The sequence below is a fragment of the Lontra canadensis genome, unplaced genomic scaffold (assembly GCF_010015895.1).
Source record: "Lontra canadensis isolate GAN:19392208 unplaced genomic scaffold, GSC_riverotter_1.0 scaffold215, whole genome shotgun sequence".
Classification (NCBI taxonomy): Eukaryota; Metazoa; Chordata; class Mammalia; order Carnivora; family Mustelidae; genus Lontra; species Lontra canadensis.
This window is the reverse complement of record NW_022631209.1, coordinates 189,459-217,109: the sequence shown is the minus strand read 5'-3', so window position 1 is coordinate 217,109 and position 27,651 is coordinate 189,459. Positions and strand designations below refer to the sequence as shown.

Genomic DNA, 27,651 nt, shown 5'->3' with positions numbered 1-27,651 from the left:
GGTGTATAACCCATGACTTCACGAGTTAGAGAGCTGGTTATTCAAAATATATATACATCAACAATTCTAGGTAAGTGGAAATTTATTGAAATACTGCCAATCATTCATAATTTGGGAAATGTTTATTACAGAAAAATAAGTACAATATGCATAAAATCTGGAACATGCACATATTTACACGACAGCTTGAAAAGATCACAGTGAGGGCACTTGGGTGGCTCAGTGGGTTAAAGCCTCTGTTTTCGGCTCAGGTCATGATCTCAGGGTCCCTGCATTGGGCTGTCTACTCAGCAGGGAGCCTGCTTCCCCCCTCTCTCTCTGCCTGCCCCTCTGCCTACTTGTGATCTCTCTCTGTCAAATAAATAAATAAAATCTTAAAAAAAACCCCACAGTGAACCTTTCTCTTTTAGGTAACAACCACTGGTTAAGCAGAAAAGAACTTTCAAACTGTGTTTGTGCTATTGGAGTTTTACTAGTAACAAATAATGACTTATCAGTAAAACAACAGTCCCGTAATTGCATATTAAGAAGTGTCAATTTTAATTATTAACTCATTTAATACTCTGGTAATTAAATTTTAGATCGATCAAAATATTTTCTCTTACTTAGACAGTGGTTCCAAGATCCACTAATCAAAATTGCTTTTTTAACTAGAAGAAAACTTAAATACCTAACAATGGCTTTGTTACTATAACATGGAAAATACAAAGCTAGGTTATTAACTATTTAATATTAATCAAGTAATAACATAATTATTACATAGTATAGTATTTATATTATTGTTTTTCTATATTACTAAAATACATAAATAAGCTGCACTGTTTAATATTAACCCTATATTTTATTAATTTCCAATTTTAAAATTTTTTTCATAAGCTTTTAAAATACTACTAATATATCAGAACAAACTGAAGAAACTCTCGCTTAACATTCTCTTACTCAATTTTGGTTTTCTCTATATGACCACACTTCCTATTTCTATTCCAAGGTGTACATCCTGTTTTGAATCCAGGGTACCTGGCTGGCTCAGTTGGTTAAGTGTCTGCCTTCATTTGGCTCAGGTCATGATCTCAGGGTCCCGCCCGGGATTGAGCCCTGTACAGGGCTCCCTGCTCAGTGAGGAGTCTGCTTCTCTCTCTCCCTCTGCCTGCCATTCCCCTGTGTGTGCTGCTCTCTCTCTCTCTCTGTGTCAAATAAACAAAATCTTAAAAAAAAGCTTTTGAATTCACTGGAATTTTTAAAATTCTAAAGATAATGTATCCTTTCTCATGTTTTATGTTCCATTTACATTTCACTTTTTTGCAAGTACTAATTGAATTAATATTAAAATAGAAACAGCACACAAGGGTTTAATCCCCAAACACATTTCATTCTAAGGCTTTGCAATATTAATGTAGCATTTGAACCACTTCCCGCCCTTGACTCCCTGGAAAATGGTAAATAAATAGCAGAACATTTCCCAGAGGTTGAAGAGAGAGCTTTCAAACATAAGTGTTCTTTATGGATAAACATCATTAAAAAGATTAAAGGCATTAAGAGTGGCTGTGGAGGGAAGATGGGACTCTAGAAAACTTTTTCCCTCAGGAATTTTGGCAGTTCATCCACAACTTCCCAAAGGTAACGGTTTGAAAAGAGTCTATTTAAGTTCAATGTTGCCCCCAAGCAAGACAGGCCCAATGTAGGAACCTGTGATACAGGTTAGTCACCACAAATCTGATCTTCAAGGCTAGGGATTTTCCTAATATTTCTACTATAAGATTAATAATACGGATGCATGTTAAGCAATTAAAATCAAATTTAATTTAAAAAATTAAGGCTGCAAGCAGTTTCTCTTTACCTCATCTGATTCATTCATTCACTCCTTCATTTATTCATGTTCATTCATAGTCCATTTACTGAGCACCTCCCATGTTCCTTCTCACACACGCAAAAACCTTACATAAAAATAACTGACGTTTTCTTCTAGTACCTTCCAAAACACATATGGAGATAGAGTATGCATGGAAAGGCAGGTCAGAAAAGATCAAATATTACATCTGTCCCTCTCAAAACTATCTGACCTCAGGAGCCATCCAAAATGGCGTTCCTACGGAGGTGTTCCGACGGTGCCGAGTGCTGGTGAGCTGTGCAGACACACCTGAAAGAAAGACACAAGACTTCAATTCTTGCATTAATTACTCAGGCAAAGAGACTCCAACGGCAGTATATTTCCTTACAAACTACCATTAAAATTCTGTTCCTTTAAATTTGCCATGGGACTTGAACTTCATATTAAAGTATTCTAAGTCAGGATTTCCTCATCGCCAAAATACAGAATGGTCCTCTAATTTTCTGTTTCTCATATCCAACATCTCTATCATTAAAGCCCCATGTCAAGTTTTATTCTTCTATGCTGACAGCTGGTCCTGATCATACTAACCTTTATTTTTTGACCTCCTATATTTTTAACTACCTGTCTATATTATGTAGTTTGGCATGTAATTGTTATTTGAATGATAAGATTCCTCCCCTCTCTCCTCCTCCCTTTGCCTACTACAAAATTCAGGTGAGTTTGAAACTTTTTCTATGGTGGTATGCATATAGTAGATTTGTGAATGTGAATAAAATTATTTTCCATCACATGATAAACATTGGAAAAAAATCACACCTGTCTAGAAGTTTTAAATTAACGGTATCTATTTAATCCAATAATGGAAATACAATCAGTTCTATTCCTTTAGAGAGATTATAGAAGGAAGGACTACAATGAAGAGGTAAAACCAAAAATTTCAATCATGTCATCCCACTAATTACACCTGGTTAGATATAATCACAATTGACCTTTAAGAAGATTAGGAGTAAAGTCTCTTCTTACATTTCACATTCCTGCTCCTCATGCAGACAGCAGGCCTGGCCTGGTTACCTCTGGCCTTCCAGTGCTCTTCCCTTGAACAGCTCTGAACTTGATGGGTTACACCCAAACCATGGGCTTCCCTTCCCTGATTTCCCTGTTTTGAAGATTTTATTTATTTTAGAAACAGAAAGAGTGAGAGCAAGAAGGGGGAGAGGCAGAGAGAGAGTCTCAAGCAGATTCCATGCTGAGCCTAGAACCCAATGCAGGACTTGATCTCACAACCCTGAGATCATGACCTGAGCTGAAACCAAGAGTCGCACACTTAACAGACTAAGTAACCCAGGCATCCCCTGATTTCCCTGTTTTGAAAAGTGCCTCCAAGGTTGTCACATTTATTTTAGGCTTTGTCTATTTATCTTACAAGCCAAGTAAGACAAAGGCATTAATTAAGATTTAAATTTGGATTTATTTGATTCTTCCAAGTTGGCATTTGACATTTATCATGAAACTCAAAGGCCATATTCAGCCAAAAGGGTATTTTGATGGTGGAAATACGTTTAAATATTGGTGGAGTATACTTGGGTGTAGGGGTAGGCAGTATGTTTCAGTGCCATATTAACTGCATCTCACAATGACCTAACCTACCTATTCCACTGATGTATAGTATAAATCCTGCTCCAAACAGAATCTTCATCTATGGCCTTCAAATTCTGTCTTTGAAAAAGTTAATCTTTTGACAGAAAAAAATATCCTCACTAAATAATTTTTCAAATTCAAGGGAGATGATCTAATCTGTGCATGAAGATTGTCTCTTAAATATTTTTTAACAGTTTACCTGAAGAAAGAGCATCATTGCTTAACAGGACATTTCTCGAGAATATACCCCCTACCTCCATCTCTACTCCAGGCATTTTAACCTTTAGAAAAATTAAATTTAAATCTAAACATTTCATATTGTCTTTTTCTATAAATTAAAAGAAGTGATTAAGCTCAGATTTTATGAGAGCATCAGAATATTGTAATTTATTTACATAAGTGGGAAAAGCACATGGATTTTTTTTTTTTTTTTGAGATTTTATTTATTTGAGAGAGAGAGAGAAAGAGAGAGCATGAGCAGTGCGAGGGGCAGAGTGAAAGGGACAAGCAGACGCCCTGCTGAGCATGGAGCCAGATGTAGTCTGATCCCGGGACCCTGAGAACAGGACCAGAGCCGAAGTCAGATGCTTAACCAACTGAGCCCCCTGGGTGCCCCGCAAATGGATGTTAAAATCAGTTCAATTTAAAACTGATTCTAAACTTACTGAGATTTATTCTAAGGTATCTATCTATCTAAATTTACATTTTACTTGATCCTGTTGCACATTTTTGTCTCAATTTCTTAAAGAAAGTTTAAAAATTCAAATGTCATTTAACTGAAATGTAAAGGGAAAGGAAAAAAAAAAAAAACCCACAACCAAGTAATAAAAAAAAAATCAAAAGTTTTGCTCCAGGCAGGAAAATGACCTTTTAGAGTAATCATGTGATATATTTATTCTCTTTTTGAATATGAAGAAAAGATTACAACACTAGGGTTGACATTTCTCAGCAAGTAGTCATGTCCTGGTGTCTGAATTTATAACCATGGATGTTTGGAAAGGACCTTCCTGCCACACTCCACAGGAAATAAATACATGTGGAAAGATACTAGCAAAAGGTTTTTTAGGGTGTGATATGTGACCCAAGGTAGTCCATTCAGGTTCTTTTTCTTGGAAACGTGAATCTTGAGTGGAGTGGACTCTCAGGGAGGAGCTAACTAGAGCAGAGTCATCCAATGGCAGGGCTCGAAGGTCCAAGTGACGCTGCCCTTGAGGACAAGGGCTGCCATGGCCCTTCCTATGAGGCCAGATAGCCCAGCTTCTTCTCCCTTGACTTTGTAAGCCTGTTGGTGTTGTCTTCAGTATCCTTGCCTCAGTTAGTCAGAGTTAGTTTCTGTTGCTCACAAGCAAGGAACTCTAGCTAACATAAGACCCAAATGATTTTACACACAAAGGAGCAAATTAATAAGAGTAATAGTCAATAATGTGTTTACAAGGTCTATGAGTTATTAGGTTTTATATTAATATGAGACTATATTACATTTATATGTTACTATGAGATTAAAATTTTTCTAGGACAGTGTTTGGCCTCCAAACTCTTTAATCACACATCCCAAAGAAGAAGAAATAGATATGGCTACAGATATTCTCCATATATTTTCTATTATATTAACTTATGCATTCTGAAGCACATAAAGATAATTTTAAAGGATGAGATTAAATAATAACTGTATTATGACTATGTCATAATTAGTATGGGTATTTTTTCTGCATCCCCATGATGTCTTGTAAGCATGCTGGCATTGACACCCCCTTCAAAGACCACTGGTCAGAATGTGGGCTAATGAATTAGTGTTCTTGGAGTCTCACATATCATTAAGTGGCTTTTGGGATCCTTCACAAAGAATGTTTTACACCTGATTCCCATACAGGAAAAAGACACTGTAAAACTATAAACAAGAAAACTGTAGCCCAGAATGTGAAGAAGAAAAACAAAAAGTCTCAAGAAAGTGAAAAAGAAACAATGCCACTAGGTAGAATAAAAAAACCTGTGGGTCGGGGCACCTGGGTGGCTCAGTTGGTTAAGCATGTGCCTTCAGCTCAGGTCATGACCTTGGGGTTCTGGGACTGAGCCCTGCATCAGGCTCCCTGCTCAGCAGGGATTCTGCTTCTCCCTCTCCCTCTGTGCCTCCCCTTGCTTGTGTGCTTTCCCTCTCTCTCTCTCAAATATCTCTCTCAAAAAATAAATAAAATCTTAAAAGGAAAACTAACATTTGAGTCTGATAATATTGGATGATATTAATGTTAAAAATAAGACACACAACTGGGCGCCTGGGTGGCTTGGTGGGTTGAAGCCTCTGCCTTTGGCTCGGGTCATGATCTCAGGGTCCTGGGATCGAGCCCCGCATCAGGCTCTCTGCTCAGCAGAGAGCCTGCTTCTTCCTCTCTCTCTCTCTGCCTGCCTCTCTGCCTGCTTGTGATCTCTGTCTGTCAAATAAATAAATAAAATCTTAAAAAAAAAAAAAAAGACACACAACTAGGAAAGAGTGACAGAAGACCTTTGCCAAATTTCAGGTGTGTGTTCAATGTTTCTGTAATCTTTCTTAAACCTCAACATCATTTTACCAACACAACCAAATAGCTTTGAAGCTAGAAGGCAACTTATCAGTCATAAAGTCTAACGTGTTCATTTTCAGCTTAGTAAACTTCAGCTGAAGAGAAAAGTAAGTTTCCCGAGGACATATGACATTTTTATTTGGTATGAATTCTCACAAGTAGCTAAGAAGGTAGAAAAATGCAAAATTCTATTAAAAACGATTGCCATAAATTACTTTAAAAGGCAACAGGAATCCAAATTATGAGTTCAGAAGGCCTAGGAAGTAAAGAAGATTAGGAAAATCATCTTGTCCAGAGAGGAAATAATGGACTAAATCACCAAAGTAAACAGTTATGTAAGCATCTCAAGGGATAAGATGCTAAAAGTTTGGAAAATTCCATTTTCCAACAGGAGGAAAGGAAGGAACAGGAGGCCAGAGGGAAATAGGGCTGAACAGAAAACAGGCTAGAAGAGTGAACAATGATCCATTGAAAGTCAAAGCCTCAGGAACATTAGGAGGTGTATGTTAATGATTCTTAAGCCCTTTGCTTTGATTATATTGAAATTTTCATGCTGTTTTAGGCCCTTCCAACAAGGCTTCCTGGCTGTTTGATTATTGTACAGCCAACTCTGTTCCCTACTGTCTAAGTGCTTCTTCTAGGGAGAAAAAGGTGCCAAGAGATCTCTGAGAGCCTTAGGGAGTTAGAAGAAACATGAAATATGTGGTTTCCAATGTGGTTTCAACAGGACAACTTCAGGAAACTTGATTTGCTACCCATACAGCAAAACCCCTGACATCTAAAGAGGGCAAAGGGAAGAGCATGGGGTTTTGTTGTTGTTGCTAAAAATAAAATACTGCAGGAATGAGAATTGAAATTCTAAAAATATGGATTTTTTTTCAACAAGAAGAGGCCTTAACATTTATTATACCATTCAATATCCTCATTTTGTTGATGAAGTTAAGATAGTGTGAAGATGAATCTGGGCATGGTACCCAAATATTTGGTCAACCATTATTCTGGATGTTTCTGTGATGTATGTTCTGGATGAAATTAACTGTGAATTAAGCAGATTATCCTCGATACCATGGATAAGCCTTGGTCAGTAAGTGAAGGGCCTTAACAGAACAGAGACTGACCTCCACTGGGTAAGAAGGACTTCTGCCAGCAGCCTACCTTTGGACTCAAACTGTAACTTTTCCCTGGGTCTTCAGCCTGCCAGCTTAACATCACATTTTGGAGTCACCAAGCTTTCATAGTCACATGAACAATTCCCTTAAAATAAGTCAGTCTCCTCTCCACCCGCCACCCCTGCCCACCATAGTTGTTGATTCTGTTTCTCTGGAGAACTCTGGCTGATACAGATTTTGGTACCGAGAATAGTTAGAGGAACTGAATCTTAAAGACGAGTCTGGGGTATGATGTGGTGATAGAAGTACACAAAATACCAGCACTGGATACTTCTAATTAAACACTTACAAGAGGCATGGTTCAGGGTGGAATCCTCTGGGCATCTTGACAAAGTAATGAATATACTGAAACTGGCTGGTTTCTACGAATGTTGCTGGACAAAGTGAGGAGAAAAAGAAGGATGAACTCAGGGATTCGAATTCCCAGCTCCAGTGCTGCATAATGACCTGAAGCTTCTATGTCTGCCCTGAAAGAGACCCTTCTCTCCAGTCAATAAAGAGTTGAGATTAGTGAAAGCCAAACCTAGAATCTCCTTATTAAGGGTGTGGGTTGATGGAGGAAGGAATAACTTGGATCAGGCTGAACTTCCCAATAGACCCACTCAGCAGAGACTTTGCATTTAATACTGCAGCTTAGAAAGTCAGAAATTGTTGGCTGGTTGGCTGGGACATGGATGAAAAAGTTGACCTAGTAAATGATCTTGAAATGCCAGAACCATACTGGTTTACTCTAGAGGAAGAGATTCAAAGACTTAGGAAGACTGGAATGTTAGAGTGGATTCTTCATTTCTTCATTTCAGACCTGCTCACCCAACAAGGGAGCATCCAGAGGATGCCTTTCAACATAACTGTGAGAAACCCATTTTTGAGGGGAGCCCCAGCATCCTTGAGAGCTCTTTTACCACTCTTCCGTGTAGGCTATAACTTACATTAGGAGCTGCTGCCATGGAATTAGGAAAGCTAAGTGCAGTGGGAGTAATTGGATCATAGAGTGGCAGGGGCCAGCTGGTGGTCCTTAGTGGCCAAGCACAAGGTGGGCACAGTTACCATAATGGGTGGGAGGGCCATAGCAGTCACCAGAAGTCTCTGAATTGCAGAGACCTGTGCTGTTGCCTAGTTGACCTTGCTGTTACGAAAAGTGAAATAGATGGGAAGCCTACTAAATTCGTTAATCTGAACAAGCAAAATAGTTCTATGTTAAATGAACAAAAGTCTCACTTGAATCATCAAAACAGTCGTGGCCCCTCCATCAGTCCCAAAATTTGAGCTGGTTTATAGACCCAGAACCTCTTGAAGGGGAGGTCACCCCTTGAGAAAGGGACCCAAGTATATTGCCCAAAATGTTCACTGTTAAAACTGCCTCCCAGCCTTCCCCAAAGGGACCAATGGCCTTTTACCAGGGTGTCTGTGCAGGATTTCTAGAGACTAGATCTGAATTGACACCAGTTCCAGGAGACCCCAAATGTCACTGTGCTCTACCAATCAGAGTAGGGACTTAACAGAGGTCAGGTGAGCAACGATGTTCCATTCAGATCCATCTCATGGTAGGCTCAGGCTTCTGTTTCGTCATTGTTAGTTCAGGAGACTGGGGTAAATCAATGACTCTTTATGATTTTGGGGGTCACAAACTGCTTAGTGAGTTTTGTGAAAGCTTTATACTTTCTCATTAGGAAATTCATATTCACATAATGTTTTGCATATAAGGGATATCAAAAACCTCCTGGCATTCTTATACTTAATATAACCAATGACGTCCAAGGTTATCGCCAGCTTTAGCTTTTAGCAAGTCTAAAGATGACACAAGGTAAGTGACTCTGTGCAACCACTACTCCTATCCATACTAATGTGATTTCCCTTGGAAATCTGTCCTCTCTCCAGTCTACCTGGCACTAGATCTTTCCCTTTATTTAATACTCAGCTCACACTGTGTAATGGAGATTGTGTAGTGCTTTCTCTAAAGACATCAAGATTACCCTGCTCACTGCCAAGTCCTTGGCTTTGAACAAATAAACCACGCACTTTGAGCTGTATGTGCATTTGATTCCATATGACTTTGTGCGTGTATATAGATGCATAGCATTGAACCTGTTACAGAGAGTTGAGTACAGTCGACCCTCAATGGGGGGCCTAGGAGTGCCAACCCCCACACACAGTCAAAAATATGCATATAACTTTTTTTAAATTTATTTATTTATCTTTATTTTTTTATTTTTTATTTTTTCATAAACATATAATGTATTTTTATCCCCAGGGGTACAGGTCTGTGAATCGCCAGGTTTACACACTTCACAGCACTCACCATAGCACATACCCTCCCCAATGTCCATAACCCCACTCCCCTCTGCCAACTCCTCTCCCCACAGCAACCCTCAGTTTGTTTTGTGAGATTAAGAGTCACTTATGGTCTGTCTCCCTCCCGATCCCATCTTGTTTCATTTATTCTTCTCCTACCCCCCTAACCTCCCACGTTGCATCTCCACTCATGCTTAGTGAAATAAGTCAATCGGAGAAAGACAACTATCATATGATCTCCCTGATATGAGAAAGTGCATGTAACTTTTGACTCACCAAAAACTTAACTGCTAATAGCCTGCTGTTGACCTGAAAACTTACCAATAACATAAACAGTCAATTGCCACATATTTTGTATGTCATATATGTTATATACTGTCTTTGTACAACAGAGTAAGCTGGAGAAAGGAAAATGTTATTAAGAAAATCACAGGGGTGCCTGGCTGGCTCACTCGGTTAAGTAACTGACTCTTGGTTTTAGCTCAGGTCATGATCACAGGGTCTTAGGATCGAGCCCCATGTCAGCTCTGCACTGATCGTGGAGCCTGATGGAAATTCTCTCTCTCCTTCTCCCTCTGCTCCTCCTGCTTGTGCTCTTTCTCAAAGAAATAAATAAAATATTTTTTAAAAAGAAGAGAAATACACTCACATTACTATACTGGATTACAAATAACACATGTATAAGTGGATCCATACGTTCAAACCTGTGCTGTTCAAGGGTCAACTGTCTATAGAATACTCCTTAAGTATGGTGCACTATTATCACTGATCCCTTCTTATCTCATTTTTTCATTCCCTTTTATTCCCAATTACCTCTCCCATTGTCCTGTCTTCTGTTCCACCATAAAAGTCTTTTTGCTTAAAGCTTTTCAGGAATTGGAATTTTAGAATTACAGATTAAGATCATATAATTTTAGTCTAAACAATTATTTTATAGTAAGAAGAACTGGGGGTGCCTGTATGGCTATTGGTTAAGCATCAGACTCTTGATTTCTGCTCAGGTCATGATTTCAGGGTTGTGAGGTCAAGCCCCAAGTCAGGCTCCATGCCCAACTTATGATGCTCCTTCTCCTGCTTCCTCTGCCCCTCCCCTCTCTGTCTCAAAAGAAGAAAGAAAGAAAGAAAAGGAGAGAGAGAGAAAGGACGGAGGAAGGGAGGGAGGGATGGGTAATTCTTACAAAAATATAAGAAAAGTCCTCTTTGATTCACCTAAAGTCATCAGACTTTACTATTACTATGAGAGAGGCATACCTGGTACTCTTATTAAAATGTCTACAGCTGCATTGAGGTAAGTAGATTGTTTTATGTTGGGTAAGTCCCTAGATATAAAGTTTTCTCTGTTACCAAATAAAAACTCTTTCAAAACATCGGAAATCCATTCTTGACTTCATAACAGAATTTTTTGGTATACTTCATGTAATTTAACTTCAACAATTAAAAACTAAAATTTTGACCATCTCTTGGAATATAGGGCCATGCACATCCATAAGAAAACAAGTTATCTAGAATATTTAGAAAATATCTTTGTCTTTCCTTTTCTATAACCCTCTTTTAAAAAAATCTTTCTTTATTCACAGCTACTTGCAAAATGGGATGGCTCAGGGAGGCTTGCTTGTGCCATGTCAGCCCACTCCCTGGTCATGATTAACTGAATCAAAGGAGAGTACCTGACCCAGCTTGTCCAACTGAGCTCCTTCTTCTACTTCAAACTCCTCTTGCTTGGGGTGCTAAAAATCCAGGCCAGGTTAGCTATTACCATTGGACCCAGAGGCCACAGAGGCTGAGACAACTCTTTCAAGTAGCCTTGATGGGCAACATGAAAACTCCAGAGGCTGGTCTGGAGACAGCCAGAGAGAACAGAGAGGAGAGATTTGGTTTCTCCAGTGAGAAAGCAAGAGACAGCAAGTGGTTGTGGTTCTTGCCTTCCATTCTTCTGTCGGTTCCAATCCTCTGAGTCCTGTTCTTCCTATCTTGTCCTTTGTGTCTTATTTTTGGGGAGCTCGTTTGGTTTTCCTGCCCCTACAACTACAAGACCCTTGACTGAGACATATAACATTACCTATGATGTTAAATAATTTAATTCAGCTTTGGAAAATATTCAGTTTGGAATACGTAAGCCTATAGGTTCAGCTGGAACCACATAGCCATAAAACAAATAGCCCATTTAGTCATGGTTCTGCTGTAGATAACGAAGGAATTACAAATGTCATTTCTTTCAAATAAAGGTCACCTCCCCAAAGTACAAAAATAAATTCTAGCTGAGTGAAATATTGGGTTTTTATATAAGTATGAAAATTCTAAAGCTCTGCCAACTTGTAAAAATGGTTCTTTTCCCTCATTTTTTCCATTATTTCTTTCTATAAAGCACTAAATCTCACATTTTCAAGATTCATAACAACCAGCTACCAATACACACATATATATACACACACATAGACATATATATATAATATCTTTAGACATATATACAAACATCTTTCTACTTCAATAGTAAATCTCCAACTCTATTCCACAGTTTAAAAAGGGTTTTGATATAATTTCAACCTTAGAGAAAAGTTGGCCAGAGAGGTGCAAATAACTTCTTTCCTTCACCACTGAAAAGTAAGTAGGCCACGGGATGCCTCTTTACCCCACAAAGACTTTAGTGTGTGACTGCTGCAAACAAGGACATTCCCCTACATACCAACTGTACAACTAACAAAGTCAGGAGATGAGCACTGATATATTTCTACCATCTAATCTACAGACCCTATTCAAAATTCATCAATTGTTCCACATGTGTCTGTCCTTACAACAAAAGGATCCAATCTGGGATCACGTGTCACATTTAGTTGTCATGTGTTTTTAGCTTCCTTCGATCTGGAGGAGTTCTTTAATCTTTCCTTGAATTGTATGACTGTGACACTTTGTAGAATGTTCCTGAATTTGGATTTATCAGATATTCCCTCACGAGTGTAGTTCTGGTGGCAATATCATGGAAGTGACACTGAGGTCATCCCATCGCATCCTAGCAGATGGGAGGTGACTGTCACTTGCCCCATTCCTGGCTGTGTTCATGCTGATCAATTGATTAAGTTTTGTCTGTCAGGCTCCTGTCCTGTAAAGTTAGTTTCTTTCTTTCTTCCTTTCTTTCTCTCTCTCTCTCTCTCTCTCTTTCTTTCACCCTGCCTCCTTCCTTCCCTTCCTTTCTTTTTAAGATTTTACTTATTTCTTTGACAGAGAGAGTGCACACACAAGCAGGGGGAGCAGCAGGCAGAGAGCCTGACGTGGGGCTGGATCCCAGGACCCTGGGACCATGACCTGAGCTGCAGGCAAATGCTTAACCGTCTGAGCCACCCATGTGCCCCTTCTGTGAAGTTTCTGTTTTTCTTTTGTAATTATGTATTTTGTGAAATATTTTAAGACTATGTAAATAGCCTATTTCTAGTTAAAACTTAACACACTAGTTTAGGATCCACTGAAGTTTGGGGATGAATTAATTATACTATGATGATTGCCAAATGATAATTTAAAAATCTTCATTATTCCTTCTGTATTTATTAGTTGGCATTCTTCTGCAAGGAAAAGTTTCTTTCCATTCATTTATTTATAGATATAAGTATGCAGCTACAGATTAATAGATATCTGTTTTATTCAATGGGTGACCATCATTACTATCATTATTATTTTGTGTCTCAAATTTTCCCAGATTTGCTCAGTGAGAATTCCTTTAATTTGGCTTCATGTCCTTTTGATATGTCTCCATCATTCTTTTAATATTTCTTTCTTTTTCAACACATTCAGTTCCAGGTTCATCCTGTATAGCCCATAATGGCCAAGAATCCTGGCTTCCTCTTGGTTGAGAATTATATTTAAAAAAAACAAGAGGTAGGTGCTTGATCGTTTGCTCTTAGAGCATCAATGTTTGCTAGTCCTCTTAGTGGAAAGAGCTGAATAATATGTACACATACACCCATACGTGCCCATCCTACATGCACGTTCCATCATATTTATTTTTATATTTATTTTATGTTTGTCTCTGTATTTTGAAAGCCATGAGTTCACACTGATACCTGTGATTCCAATCCCTAACACCCTTGGGGGTTCAGTTTTCTTCCTTTCCATATTTGTAATTCTTTTCTACAACATTAAGAAACCTGGCTCCCCTTGTTCTTATTATATTTCCTGATGGTATTAATTCCCCTTCATGTAACAATCTCTTGTCTCCATCTTGACTCCCCTACACAGATGTCCTTCGTATCTAGCTTCGGCTCTGACAGCCTGATGTGGGGTCATCACTATCTCTCCAGACAGATGCTCTCCTTGCCCCACTTGGGGGCTCAACCCTCCATGCCAAGCACGGCTACCACCCCCCGCCCGGCATGGATGCCCTTTTCATCCCCTTCAGGCCCAAACCGCATGGCGAGCTCACCCCACACTCCTCTGCCTGCTCACTACCACCCTCCCCCAACTCTTTTATTCTGAATTGTTTGAGAAGAATGGAAGGAACTTCACAGTTTTTAAGTTCAGGTACGACTGCCTCACTGGATGCTAGAAGTGGGTTATTAATAAATAAATCACAACTTCACTTTGACCTACATTACTCATGGGGGACTTGGTCTAAAATTGGGCATGTGGGTAATAAGAGATTTAAAGTCATAAAATATTCTGTCATAAGAACAGTGTCTAAATAAATCACAAGAAGTACATTCTGTACTTTTGTATTGAAATGTTAACTATCCTATTAGAAATGAAGTTCCCCAGAGAGAAATCATTGAAATGAGAACTGGGAACTGCCCTTCAAATTCAGTCTCTCTTTCATTTTCCAGTCCAGATAAGGACTGCTTTTCCAGACATCAGTCTATTTGCCTAAAGGGGTTTACCTCCTGGGAGATCATATTATTTATTGATTGATTATATACCAGTGACTGCTAATGTATTTCATTAATAAACATTTACAAGCTCCCTTGTCTTTTTACTTTCTGAGGTGTCTGGGGGATTTCTATAAAAACATATCCATTGAGCAACAACAAAAAAGGTTTTCTGAAAGGCTGTATTAGCCTGCATTAGCCAATAGAATCTTACTTTTAGTATAATTAAGTAGCTTAATAGAATACTTAAAATACTTTAATACCAAATTTATTCTAGCAAAGGACTACTTTTTATTTTTGAAACAGAAAGAAGCTATTTTGGGAACTGATATTATCAGTATTTAGCAACTTTTTTTTTTTAATATTTAGTTACTATTTATCAAGTACGTACTGAGCACGCAGCACTGAGCTAGGGGTTAAGGGAGAACTCGATTTCATGATAATGGTAATAGCTCAAGTTTTTACAACGATAAAATGTCAATAATTATACTAAGTAGTTTGCCTGGATCATGAGATTTACTTTTCACAGCAATCAACCATCTGAGGTAGAGAATACTCTCTTTCCTACTTACAGATGAGCATTTTGAGGTCCTGTGGAAAATTTTGCCTCTCATTCATTCACTCATTTGAAAGTATTTACTGAACACTTTCAAGGTGTTGGGACCATGTTTTGCTCTGGGGACCAAGTGCTAGTGCTAGACCAGAGACAATGGCACCATGAAGCCTACAGCTTAGCAGGGAAGGTGGTCACATTAAACATATGAGTACAATCAAGTGTGACGACTGTTGGCTAAACAGAGTGTGGGGTGTTGGGGGTGCTCCGCCAGGCAAACAGAAGTCAGCTGGGTGCAGAGGTGAAGGGAGGTTTCTAGGCAAGGAACCCATCATGTCTGTAACCGGTCACAACATTTTATAACACTGCACTAAGACACCCAGAGCAACTGTAGTTTCTTCCATTTGCCTCTGCTGTGGCCTCTCTTTATGCCTCTACCTGCTGGCAGGGAGGGCAGGAAACCTTAGTCAGCTCTAATAAACCTATAAAGTCCTTTCAGACAGAATCCAGTCTCCCTTGGATAAAACTGTCTGGTCCATCTCTCCAATGGCCTCCCTACTCCTTCCTCCCTCCTGAAGATGGGACCGTGTGTATAGGATGAGGAAGGGTCCTCGGGTGTGGAGGGTCACTAGCCGTGGGGACCACATACCCGTGTGTCTGCCCAGCTGTCAGGTGCCCAACTGGCCTCCCTGGCTGGTGCTGGCATCAGCTGAGCTTGCAGTCCACTCTCTGCATGTAGGCGGGACTCCCTGGGCCTCCCTGGCAGACTCAGGCTCACTCGGGCTTCAGGGGCAGCTGAGAACACTTCGCGGTCTGGCTGTGCCTGCTGTTCAGACCAGCCCAGTGATTTGTTCTGCGCCTCACTGCCCACGCTGAGCAACCCCTCTAGGAACTTCCCAGATCCTCAGTGACTATTGGGCTTCTGGACACTAAGGGAAGGGTTTGGGGAAGCTCGACTTGAGTACTTCTACTGAACCACTTTATAGGTCCAGGTGTAAATGATAAGGACATTGCTCACTCCAGTCTGCAGCAGTGTCCTCTCTGGAACATGGATGACAATGGTGGGGAGTGTGTAGGTGACAGCCTCCTCCTGCCCTCGCTGTCAGCTTCACTTTTATAAATCTCATCTCACTCTCCTGCCTCTTTCTCTGTTTCATCTTTCCACAATCTCCCTAGAATTGGAAAGGGTTCCCCTCTTCTTTCTATTCTCGCTTGGGTGGAACACTTTGGGGTATCCCTGGAAATTTCCCCTGTATGCTAAAGACAAGACAAAACAATTCAGACAGACTTTCCTCAAGAGGTAGCCTGGGTCTTGCTACTCAGACAATCATAAGGCAAAAGCCTACGCAAGGGCTGGTGGAAGGCAATGACCAGAATACTGAGCAAGACCGGGCCAGGATCAGCTACACTTTCCGAAAGGGTCCCCCCAGGTTATAGTACAGAGAATGGACTGGAAGAAAAGAAGAAAGACTGGACGTAGGGAGTTTAGGGAAGTAAAGTGGAGGAGGTCTGGTGGGAGATGATGGCCAGGACCAGAGAGAAGCCAGAGAAGTGGATTCTGGGGACACATGTAACAGACAGAGCTATGGACTAGTTGTAGATGTGGGAGGCAAAGAGGAAGAAAGACTCGAATGAGCCTAAGGTTTCTGACTTAAGCAACGCAACCAGACTGCTGACTTTTTTGAAGAGAAGAAACTCCAGATATGAAGCAGATTTCTGGGGATGGCTGAGGTGGTGAAGCTCCACTGGGACATTCTGAGGACTGGCAGGCATCTGGGCACAGTCCTTCGGGAGCCAATAACGAGTTCACTGTTGATTTTGTGAGGTGAGAAGTTCAAATAAAAGGCATCCTAAAACGCTTTACTCCCAGCTGCAGCCTTCCCTGAACCTTTGATTTCAATATTACATGAGGACATCTGTTTTCAGCGTAAATTCTGCCGGTTGTGGTTTATCCCATCTGGCCCCTTCTGCCCTTGAGGAGTTTCACTAGGCTTGCAACTCCTCCCCCCAGGTTTTAATTCCTTTGGAAACCGACAAATGGTTTTAGGCAAACTGAATCCAAGTCCTCTTACCGCGGAGAACAGAAATATAAGCATTATCTTATATGCAAATAATAGCATTTTTGTATCCGGCGCTATGAACACACGGAGTAGGTGACTGGCCCTCTTTCCTAACTGTTGCTGAAAATAAAGTCTGTAACTCAGTTCATCCAGAACCAAAGCCCTCCCTTTGTCAGTTTCCCAACTTACAATTATTTACAAAGGTATCACATAAAAGGTCACCTTATTAATTATTTAGGTATATGATTTTAATCTCGGCTACTTTGGAGGGTGTCCCAAGAAGGTGCATTTCTCAAAGCTACTTGGTTTACCAGTTTTTCTTACATGACTGAAGAGAATGACCCTTCGTATGGAGAAAGGTAAAGGGTTTTGTTGTTCTTTTCCACTTTGGGCACAAGTTGCTGTTAGTATCCTAATGCAGCCAGACTGTTCAAACACACAGCTCTGAGCCCAACCAACAATGCAGACTAGCTGCATCCCAGCTGTTCATCAGAAATTCACTGTCAAGCTCACTGTTGCTCAGCAGTTTTTGAAAGCTCAATTGAGGGAAAAAAAAAAAAAAAAGGAAGGTACATGCATGGCTGTTTGAAGGACATGCGATTCATCGGCTCCTCTCTAGATGCTCTGAAATTCATTCTGGGGTTAGCCAGATGAACAGGAGCTACACACTCAAATATTAAACTCAATTAACTTCCACCTTCCCTAAGCTTGTTTCCAAGATGCAAACTGAAGTAAGATTCATTCATTCAACTATTACTCCCTGAACTACTACACCCAAAGCATTAGGTCTACAAAATAGAATAAGACAAAATGCTACTTCTGAAAGACCCTGTTTACATTTCTAAGTATTTTTATCAAAAGAAAAGGACCTAATAGATAATAAAAATCCTATGAGATAATCACAAAATGGGAGGAGTATCAAGAGTAAAGAAGCACCAAGAGGAACACCTTCCCCAGTCAGAGTAAGGGAAAGGTGACTGAAGGACACTCGACACGGAGATGTTCTAGAATCATGCGGCCCACTGTCCTGGGAGCAGCGCGCTCACAGGTATCCAATGTGAGGAGGTGTGGAAGGACACAGTCACACCGCTAAGTAACCACCCAGATGAACAGGGGACAACTGATGCGCTGTCCTTTGGCTAAGACACAGAAACCCGTCTGGCTTAGTAAATACGGAAATGTATTTTCCCACGTGACAAAAGTTCCAGAGTTAGGGCAGGTGCCAGAATCCATTCATTCGGTGGCTCAATTCTACCATGGAGGACCCTCGTTCTTCCTGCCTCTCAGCTCTGCCTCTCCCAGGACAGCTGTCCTCTCGGGATGGAGCAGCTCAGGACGGAGCAAGATAGATGGAGCAAGATGGCCACAGCATGTTCACGTGTGGCAGCAAGACAGATGGGGACCTGAGAAAGAAAGAGACCACCTCTCCTCGTGCCTCCTTAGGACGGAAACAATTTTCCTAGAGACCTTTGAAGGTTTCCCCTCTTGCCTCAAAATGCTGCATTTGGACCCATGCCCATTTGTAAAGCACCTAATAAGGGCCGTGGGACTACCACACAGGCCTAATGTAATCATTTGGGGGGCTGTCGATTTTAGACCATTGACCACGCCGACTGCTACTGTGGTGTTTCGGGCACAAGCCCACTGGCTTGAAGAGTCACCCTTTCTTCTGGGAATCTCTCACTGACCATATTCACAAAAAAAATCTCTAACTTTCCTACCCCAGTGGGATACTGTTTTTTTTCTCCACTTTCAATGCCTAGAAAGCAAGACTCATGGAAAATGATCAAATCTTTATCATAACTACTCATTTTACAGAAAACTCACCCATTTTCAGCAACACTTACCAAAGTCTACGAGTTTGACTCCACCTTCAGTGGTCAACAGAATGTTATTTCCTTTTACATCACGGTGGATGGTTTTGTTGTTATGCAAATGCTGAAGTCCCTAAGGGGTGGGAAATATAAGACTTTTAAAGAAAGCATCAAACAACATTTTTCAGAGGGTGGCATTTGTGCAAAATCAATTGGAAATACATGTCAAAATTAACACTCAAACAGTCTTAAAATGTTTTGCAATGAATAAGTCAAATCAAAGTACCTCATTTCTGCTGTGGAGTTTATAAAAATTCATAAACTAGAGCACCCTCTTCCTTAACTCTTATCAAATACTTCATTAAAAATGTGTTGATCTCAGTAGATGAAACATTCTGTATATTTATTTTAAATAATGGCAAATAAAAACCAATTAGTAAAAAAGACACAGTATCTGCCTTCATCACAATCAGTCTCGGAAGTATAGGTAGGACATCAGAATTCAGGGTTCTGTTAACATATAAGGAGGGTAGGTTTCTAATAAAACAAGGAAGTAGTAATGCCAAACATTTCAGATTCTGCCCATACTCTTGCATCAATCAATACTAATGCAGTGATATTTTTCTAAAATTAGGATCCACGTTTTTTATTGAGTGATGACTGCCTCATAATTAATGCATGACCAATTTAAATTGCCTTACCAATAGTGCTTCATGTAAAATATAGGCAATTATGGGTTCACTCATTCTTTGGCCCCTCTTCAGAAATCCCTTCACAAGATCAGCTACTGATCCTCCATTGCACAGCTATAAAGGAATATTCCAAGATATTAAAATGGATATGACATTTTAAGTACTTGCTCTAAAAGGTTTTCTGAAAACATTTTTTTGAAACTGTCTCGATGTTTTGTTTCAAATGATTACTCTTATCATCTTTATGGCTTCATAAATGAATGTGTAAATTGTACTAATGTGCAATTAATTATTAGAAAACAGTTTTCATGTGAGTTACTTTTTAGAGAAGCCCTGGGCTTGATTTTCAAATTCAAGGAGAATAATTATGATTCCACAAATTAGTCCCCAATTTTAGCATCTAGGGCTTAAAAAAAAGTAGTCTTGATTTCTGATTGTTTCATTAATAGTGCAAAAAAGACCTCAATACAAGGATATATACTATTTTGTATATACATTCATTAAAAACATGACCCCCGTTATGGCAAAATTTCAGAATGCATTAAAATAAGGACTACAAATAACATTTCAGGTAACTCTTCTAAATATGCTTCTCAGGCTCTTTAGTTTCCTCCCACCCCACCCCACAAAAGTAGGGGAATCTAAGTGAAAAAACAAAAGGGAAGACCACGGTAAAGGATTTTTCATACGAAGGTTCTCCATAGCTAGGTACACAGAAAACCTTCAAAAGACCTACAGATTTGCAGAACAGAGAAGCACCAGTATTAGCCCTGGAATACAAGAGGGGCGATAATTAGGTAAATGGTTCCAGTGAAGCTTGGACCCCATTGAGTACTTGATCTTTTAATCTCTGACCCTTTAGCCTCTACCTTCTGCCCTGATTCTCCTCTGGGGCTCTGGTCCATGGTCTGACCCTGACCTTTCATCCTCCTCTCCTGCCTGCCTTTGTTACCCACCAGTGCCTGGGAGCTAAAAGCCATAATTTCCCTGACTCTCTAACCTAAATAGAGGCAGAGAAAATAGGTCAGAGGACATCGTAAATCCCTGGAATCCTAGTTTGAAATACTGAACACATTTTTCTCCCCAACTTTTTCATAACATGGTAATTCAATTTTATTGGATGCCCAACACTTCTGATACATTATGGATTAGGTAATCATAGTTCAAATGTGTTAAGTGCATACTTTGTACCAGGGACATTTCTAATCCATTCACATGAGTTATCTCTATACCTCATCTCTCCCTAAATAGGGTATGATCTTCTCCGTATTAAAGATTGGGAAAGTGAGACACAAAATGATAAAGTAACTCACAAAAGATCATGCAGTAGTGACAGAGCTAAGAGAGGCACTTGGACAGTCTGATTCTAGAATGGAGCCTTCACACTTAGCCAATTTGCAGCTCATGTCTTTCTAATTCAAAGAAAACTTCTTTCAGCTCAGAGAGGAGGTACGGCCCCAGCATTCCCAAACCTGCATTTTCTTCTGCATCAGGAAGGGGAACAATGTTTCGTGGGACAAACAGAAGACCCTTGCTGTCTAGGCAGCAGAGAACAGGGTCACACTGCCCCCATTGTGGCCTAGCATGACTGGCTCAAAAAATTACTCAAAATTGAAAAGAAATTCAAAATTCTTTCAATTGCATGGCACTTTCAAAGAATCAAGTTTTAGGGGTGCTGGGGTGGCTCAGTTGGCTAAGTGTCTGACTCTTGATTTCAACGCAGGTCATGATCTTGGGGTCATGAGATCAAGCCCTGCATGAGGCTCTGTGTTGGGTGTGGAACCTTAAGATTCTCTGTCTCTCTCTCCTTCTGCCTCTCCCCTGCTTGTTCTCCCTCTCTCAAAAGAAAGAAAGAAAGAAGAAAAGTAAAGAAAAAGTACCAAATTTTAGGGCCGGTTTTAAAATATCTAAAAATCACTGTGGAGAAACTAAATGTCCTTTCCAATTTCTCCAAAGTGTGGCTTCTTTTTGGCTGCATCTTCTGGGGCTGACTATTATGTTAACACAAGAGGAAATAGCTGGAAAGTTGCAGGGTTGGGGGGGTGGGGAGGGAGGGATAAAGGAACCCTAAAGAATGTGCAGGAAATAAAATAAAAAATGAAATACAGGAAGAACTAATGCAACCTTGTAATTCACACTGAGCAGTTTAAATTTTATTTTCTCTAGTCAACTTTTATTTCAGTTGTTTTTCCCATTGAGTCAAGGTTAGAATACAGGATTTTTTTGTAATAAATTCTCACTTTGTTTTTTAAAATGAGGTATATTGAGATATAATTTACATAAAATAAATTTAACCCAATTTAACTGAAATTCTGAGTTTTGACAAGTGCATTCATCATCTAACCGCTACCACAATCAAGATACAGAAAAAATTCAGGACATAAAAATCTTCCTTGTGTTTCTTTGTAATCAAACCCCTACCCAGCCCCTGGAAACCACTAATCTGTTTTCTGTCCCCATGGCATTGCCTTTGCAATACTGTCATAGAAACTGAGTCATAAGGTTGAAGCCCATTGAGTCTGGTTTCTTTGACTTTACCTAATGCATCTAAAATTCATCTCTATTGAGTATTTCTTTTCTAGAAATTTTTTTTAGAATTCTCTAGAATATTGAATATTCTAGAAAAGAATATTTCTTTCCTAATGTTTTAATGTTCATTCCTTTTTCGCTTGTTTGTTTTAGAGAGAGGAGTGTGAGAGAGCATGAGCGGGGAGAGCGGCAGTGGAGGGGGGAGAGATTCTCAAGCAGACTCCACACTGCCCAGCCTGATGTGGGGCTCAGTCTCATGACCGAGAGATCATGACCAGAGCCAAAATCAAAAATATGATGCTCAACGAACTGAGCCATCCAAGTGCACCACTGTTCATTACCTTTTTTGATGCTGAATATTCCATTGAAGAGATAAGCCACTGTTTGTTTATTCACTAACTGAAAGACATTTGAGGTATTTCTAATTTGGGGCCATTATGACCAAAACCATTGTAAACATTGCATACAGGTCCTTACATGAATATACTTTTCATTTCTCTTGGGTAAGTACCTAGGACAGGGGACTGTTGAGTCCTATGAGTCATATGTTTAACCTTCTAAGCATCATCCAAACTATTTGTCAAAGTAGCTATCCCATTCTGCATTCCCACTAGTGGTGTAATATACCTTAAATGCATATTGTTAAGAACAATCAACAATCATTTGAGCTAAAACTGACAGCCCAAGACTGAAAAACTCTGCATTAAAGAGATTAAATAACAGTTACCAAGATTATACATTAAGTCTTAAATTATTACATGGGAAAATTATATTATTTACATGGGAAAAATATATTATTTACATGGGAAAATAATAATGAGCAAGTACTGTGGAATACCATAGATGGACTGATAACATCAAGTTGGAAGGGAAAAAAGGAAAAGATTTAAAGACAGGCTAGAATCTGCCCTTGAAGATGTTGACAAGTTTTCTCCTGCTGTTCTGGTGTACTGACTTTGGTTACGGTGTCTTCTGCAATTCAGAAGTGTACTTTGGGGAGAGGCGGATTCAAATTTATCAACTTTTTTCTTAATGTTCCCTGTTTTACTTGGTGATGCTTAGAAGAAAGGCTTTTCCCTAAACTAAGATCATTACAACATTTTTGTGTTTTCTTTTCATGATTTTATGTCTTTTAACATATTTTGATCTTTATTTCACTTACAGTATTTTATTTTTTAATTTATTTCCTTTCTTTAAAGACTTATTTATTTCAGAGAGAGAGAGAGTGGGGGAGGGGCAGAGGGAGAGGGAGAAAAGGAATCTTAAGCAGGTTCCACGCCCTACGTGAAATTGACACTTGAGCTGAAATCAAGAGTCGGACTCTCAACTGACCGAGCCATCCAGGTGACCCTCACTTCCAGGGTTTTAAATGTGTAATATTGAGTTTGTTTCCAGTAGACAGTCTGCTACTGTATGCGATGTCACCATTGCTATACGCTGCATTCCAGTGAATGCCTGGGCCTTTCTCTAGATTATCTACGAAATTCCTCTGATTTCTCTGTTCTTGTGAAGTATCAACTTGTTTTAAAGCCTGTTTTAAAGCTTGTTTAACAATTGGTTTATCAAATAAGTCATCTCTTATTATCTTTCCAAAAATTTCTGGGCTCTTCCTGCACATGTACTCTTCTAGATGAAATTCAGAACCAGCTTCTCAAAGACAGGACTATAAATAATTTGAATAACACAATAAATTAATTGTTTCAATAATGTAATTATTTCATACGACATTTGAAAAAGAATGATCATTGATTGGTTGAAACTTTTAACCATCTGAAGATAGAATGACCAAAATTTTTTAAAAATGACCAATTACCAATCAATGACTAAAAAGTTAAAAAAAAAAAAAGAAAGAAAAGAAAACTTCTAAAGTGGGGAGGATTTTAAAAGCTCACTAAAATCCTTGGGGAGCCTGGGTGGCTCAGTGGACTGAAGCCTCTGCCTTCAGCTCAGGTCATGATCCCAGGGTCCTGGGATTGAGCCCCGCATCTGGCTCTCTGCTCAGCAGGGAGCCTGCTTCCTCCTCTCTCCTCTCTGCCTACTTGTGATCTCTGTCTGTCAAATAAATAAATAAAATCTTAAAAAAAAAAAGCGCTCACTAAAATCCTTAAATTACAGATCAAAAAGAAAAAGAAAACTCCAAAACATTATTTGAGTTTAATATATGGAAGGACGAGTAAATTAAAGAGAATAAATAAATTATGAAAACCAGATATTCGTGTTTTATTTCCAGATAATGTGAGTTTGAGATAACAGAAGCTTTATTTTTTCCTTTTATATTTTTTACTGTACTGTTTGCTATATATTGTGATTATTAATAATATACATGCAACTTGTTTTCAGAAGTATTATTTAAAATAAATATCCAAATACTTGCAGCTTTTAAAATATCTAGTTTCTGATACTTAGGTTTTATTAAAATTCCAAGCCCAATCTAACCATTTGCATACCATCATTGCTTTTCCAGGGTTTCATTAAATAATTAGTGCCTGGTTAGAGAGTGCACTTGAACTAAAAATATTTGGTGCCTACTACATGCATGACCCTATGATAGCTATTGACGGTCTACCTCAAGTTGAGAGTCTTGAAGACTTCTTGATGAGGGACAGAACTGGTCCCTTACCACTGCTTAGCATGGACCTTCTATCAGCACCCTTCCATGGGAGCATCTAGTCTGTTTTCAATGTTCACCTGGGCCTCACCTTCCCAAGATCCTAAACACTACCCTCACAGGGAAAGAGAGATTAAAGTACAAAGACCAAAAATAACTCCTGTTTAGAAACCAGGAAGAAAAGAGACAACAAAACAACATAAAACTGCAAAGGGATGGAAAGTAACAATGAAATCAGAGACAGAACTTCCCCAAAGTACAGAGACTCTGATGTGCGATATTTTTATCAGGAGGTCTCATTCTCCATCTGGGAGTAGTGTTAAGGTGGGAAACAAAGAGAAAGGCGAAAATGTCTTTTTCTTTTGTGTACCTACTTTGCAAAGTATAGGTACTTCAGATTTTATATCTTCTAGTATTTATAGCTCCAAAAGTTAGAGTGTGTAAATCTAGACGCCTGCCCTTTGAAGTCATAAAATTCCCATTTTACATAGCTTGAGGCACAGACATTTTGCCCACTTACTTGTTGATTCATTTTATTTATTTATTTATTTATTTTTGATTACTTATGCTGAAGAAAAAAACTGCCTCCAAATAGTCTTTTTTTAAGAGGTTAATGACAGAGAAAATCACAAATGATGAAATATTTTTAAATTGAAAATCCTCCCCCTCATGGAATCTATGCTGGTTCTCTGCTTGACTATGGTCATGTCTGCTGGTAGGGGAAATTAACTGCGTTGAGGCTTTGTGTGGACCTTGACCAAGAGGAATTGAAGATGTGGACGATTCCCTCTTCTTGGACCCTGCCCAATGCCTCCTACCCATGTTCTGTACAGAGAATAGCAAAGTTTGGCTGCTGTGGTTTAGTCTCTAGGATAGAAAAGAGTCTTCTGAATGAAGGTTTAAGAAAGTAAGTTGAAATGAAAGCCCAACGGGGGAAGAGGGCAAATATAACAAACATGGAAATTATGAAACAGACTATAGGTGCCAAATGTCAATAAACCACAAATGAATGTGTGGTTGAACTATTCCTAAAGATGCTCAAAATGAAACAGCACCATGAATTCTCAAAACCTCACTTAGAATTACTGGTATTTCAAATACCAATACTCTTGGTGAAATATGCTTTTGCTCAACTAGCACAAAGTACCTTTCTTTCATATAAAGAAAAGTAAAAACAATAAATTTTAAATCGAAGTGTACTTGTTTTTAAATGATCATGAAGGATTAAATATATAAAATGATGTTTCTGAATTAGGCAATACATCATTAAAAATGAAATTGACCTTAGGTTTTCCTTTGAGAAGAATTGCATCCAGATGAATGAATTGTCATATTTAGCTTATGCAATTCTTAAATTGCCAACATAAACTAAGATGGGGACTTGTAATGGGGGACTGAAAACCCTTAAGTATAGTTTTGAAACACAATGCTATCAGGAGCCCTTAGTGTTCTTTAATAAAAAAAAACTGAAGTATAATTTTCTTAAACCAGAGTTACACTAATAACAGAGCAGCACTAAAAATGAATTCTCTAGTCAGGCTACAGTCGAACATTTTAAAAAACAATCTAAATCAAAAGGGATGAGATTCTATAAACAGACCATTACAACTAACTTCCAAAGACAGCCTTTATAAGTTTTCTAAATGTATTGTGTCTACACGATGTTTGGAAAGCATATATTTCTACTCAAATTTCTGAAAGAAGGCTACTAATTTCTATAATTGGCATTTCGGACCTTTGCCATTTTTCAATTTTTTTTTCATTATTGGATCTGTTTCTGGATTCTTTATTTATTGTATTCATCTATCTAGCTTTTCCTGCAACAATATCCACCATATTAATAACTATGGCTTTTTAACAAGAATTATATTTTCTCAGGCAAGTCTTTGTGATGTCAATTTTTTTTTCATTCATTCTGGGAATGCTCTAAGGCCATATATAGTCTTAAGACCATATTCTGTGGGAGGCCACAAAAGCAGAAACTTGTATTCTCTAAAACTCATTTCTAATTTTCACTTTGCTCATCAACATTCGTGTTTGAATATTTTTGTAGAAACCAGTCTTAGGGAATGCCTACAGGTGAAACTTGGATTATATGGGTTCATGTGTAACATTAGAAGACACCTTTGTACCATATGCAAAGTAGCTGTGCCATTTCATGTTGCCTGAGCAAAATGAAGAGTTTGATGGACCCCACAATCTCACCAATATTCTGTTTTATTAGTCTGTAATTATAGCCACTTTAGTGGATGTGTAGTACAGTGTGATTGTGGTTTTAATTTAAATTTTACCAAAGATATTGAATATATTATATATATGCTTTTGCGAAGACATCAAGCTTTTTACTTATTTCTTAAAAATTTGGGTAGATGCACTTTGTTAGGTGAAATTTCCATCTATTCCTCATGTGCTGAAAGTGTCTTATCACAAAGGGGTATTGAATTTTGGTAGATTTTCCATGATTTTTTTTTTCTTTGATTCTTCTAATGCAGTGATTTGTAATGCAGAAAATTTTAATTTTTTATTAACATTTTAGTAAACTTGTGTGCTAGGGATAGAGCCCATTTAATCATGATCTATTAACATTTTCATATATGTTACTGAATTTGTTAATATTTTACGAAGGACATTTATATATATAGGTATGTGGAATGTTAGAATATAGTTTTCTTTTTTTGTAATATCTTCACTTTCTTTTGTCAGTATAATGCTGGCATCATAGATGAGTCAACAAGACTGATTCTTTCTTAAAGATGTCATAGGACTGGTTTTTCCCCCTGAATGGAATTGTGAAGAACTCTCTGGACCTATTCCCCCATGAAACAACAAGAACTGGTAAAAATTTAAAAATAAACAACCATTTAATTGTCTTCAGAAATTATTATAGGACATATAGCAAATGAAGAAACATTGGAGAACAAAACTCAATCTTGGTAAGAATGTTAGAGTCTGTGGCAACCGAACTACCCTGCTGTTTTCACCCCCAACCAGGGCATAGTGACAAAAGCCCTACTCAGCGTGAACATAACCAAGAAGATAGGGTGCCCCTCCCATCAGCTC

The 27,651-nt window shown here is 38.8% G+C and overlaps 1 protein-coding gene across 1 annotated transcript in view; it reads right to left on the bottom strand.

Annotated features, from left to right (window-relative positions):
- MYO3A (myosin IIIA) overlaps positions 1 to 27,651 on the bottom strand; it is a 231,609-nt gene that overhangs the window by 172,932 nt on the left and 31,026 nt on the right. Inside the window, exons 5-7 of the mRNA XM_032848954.1 lie at positions 19,464 to 19,568; positions 18,796 to 18,895; positions 2,061 to 2,137 (exon numbers count right to left, since the gene is read on the bottom strand). Of these exons, the coding sequence (XP_032704845.1) occupies positions 2,061 to 2,137; positions 18,796 to 18,895; positions 19,464 to 19,568 (282 nt within the window). The remainder of the gene's footprint in view (positions 1 to 2,060; positions 2,138 to 18,795; positions 18,896 to 19,463; positions 19,569 to 27,651) is intronic.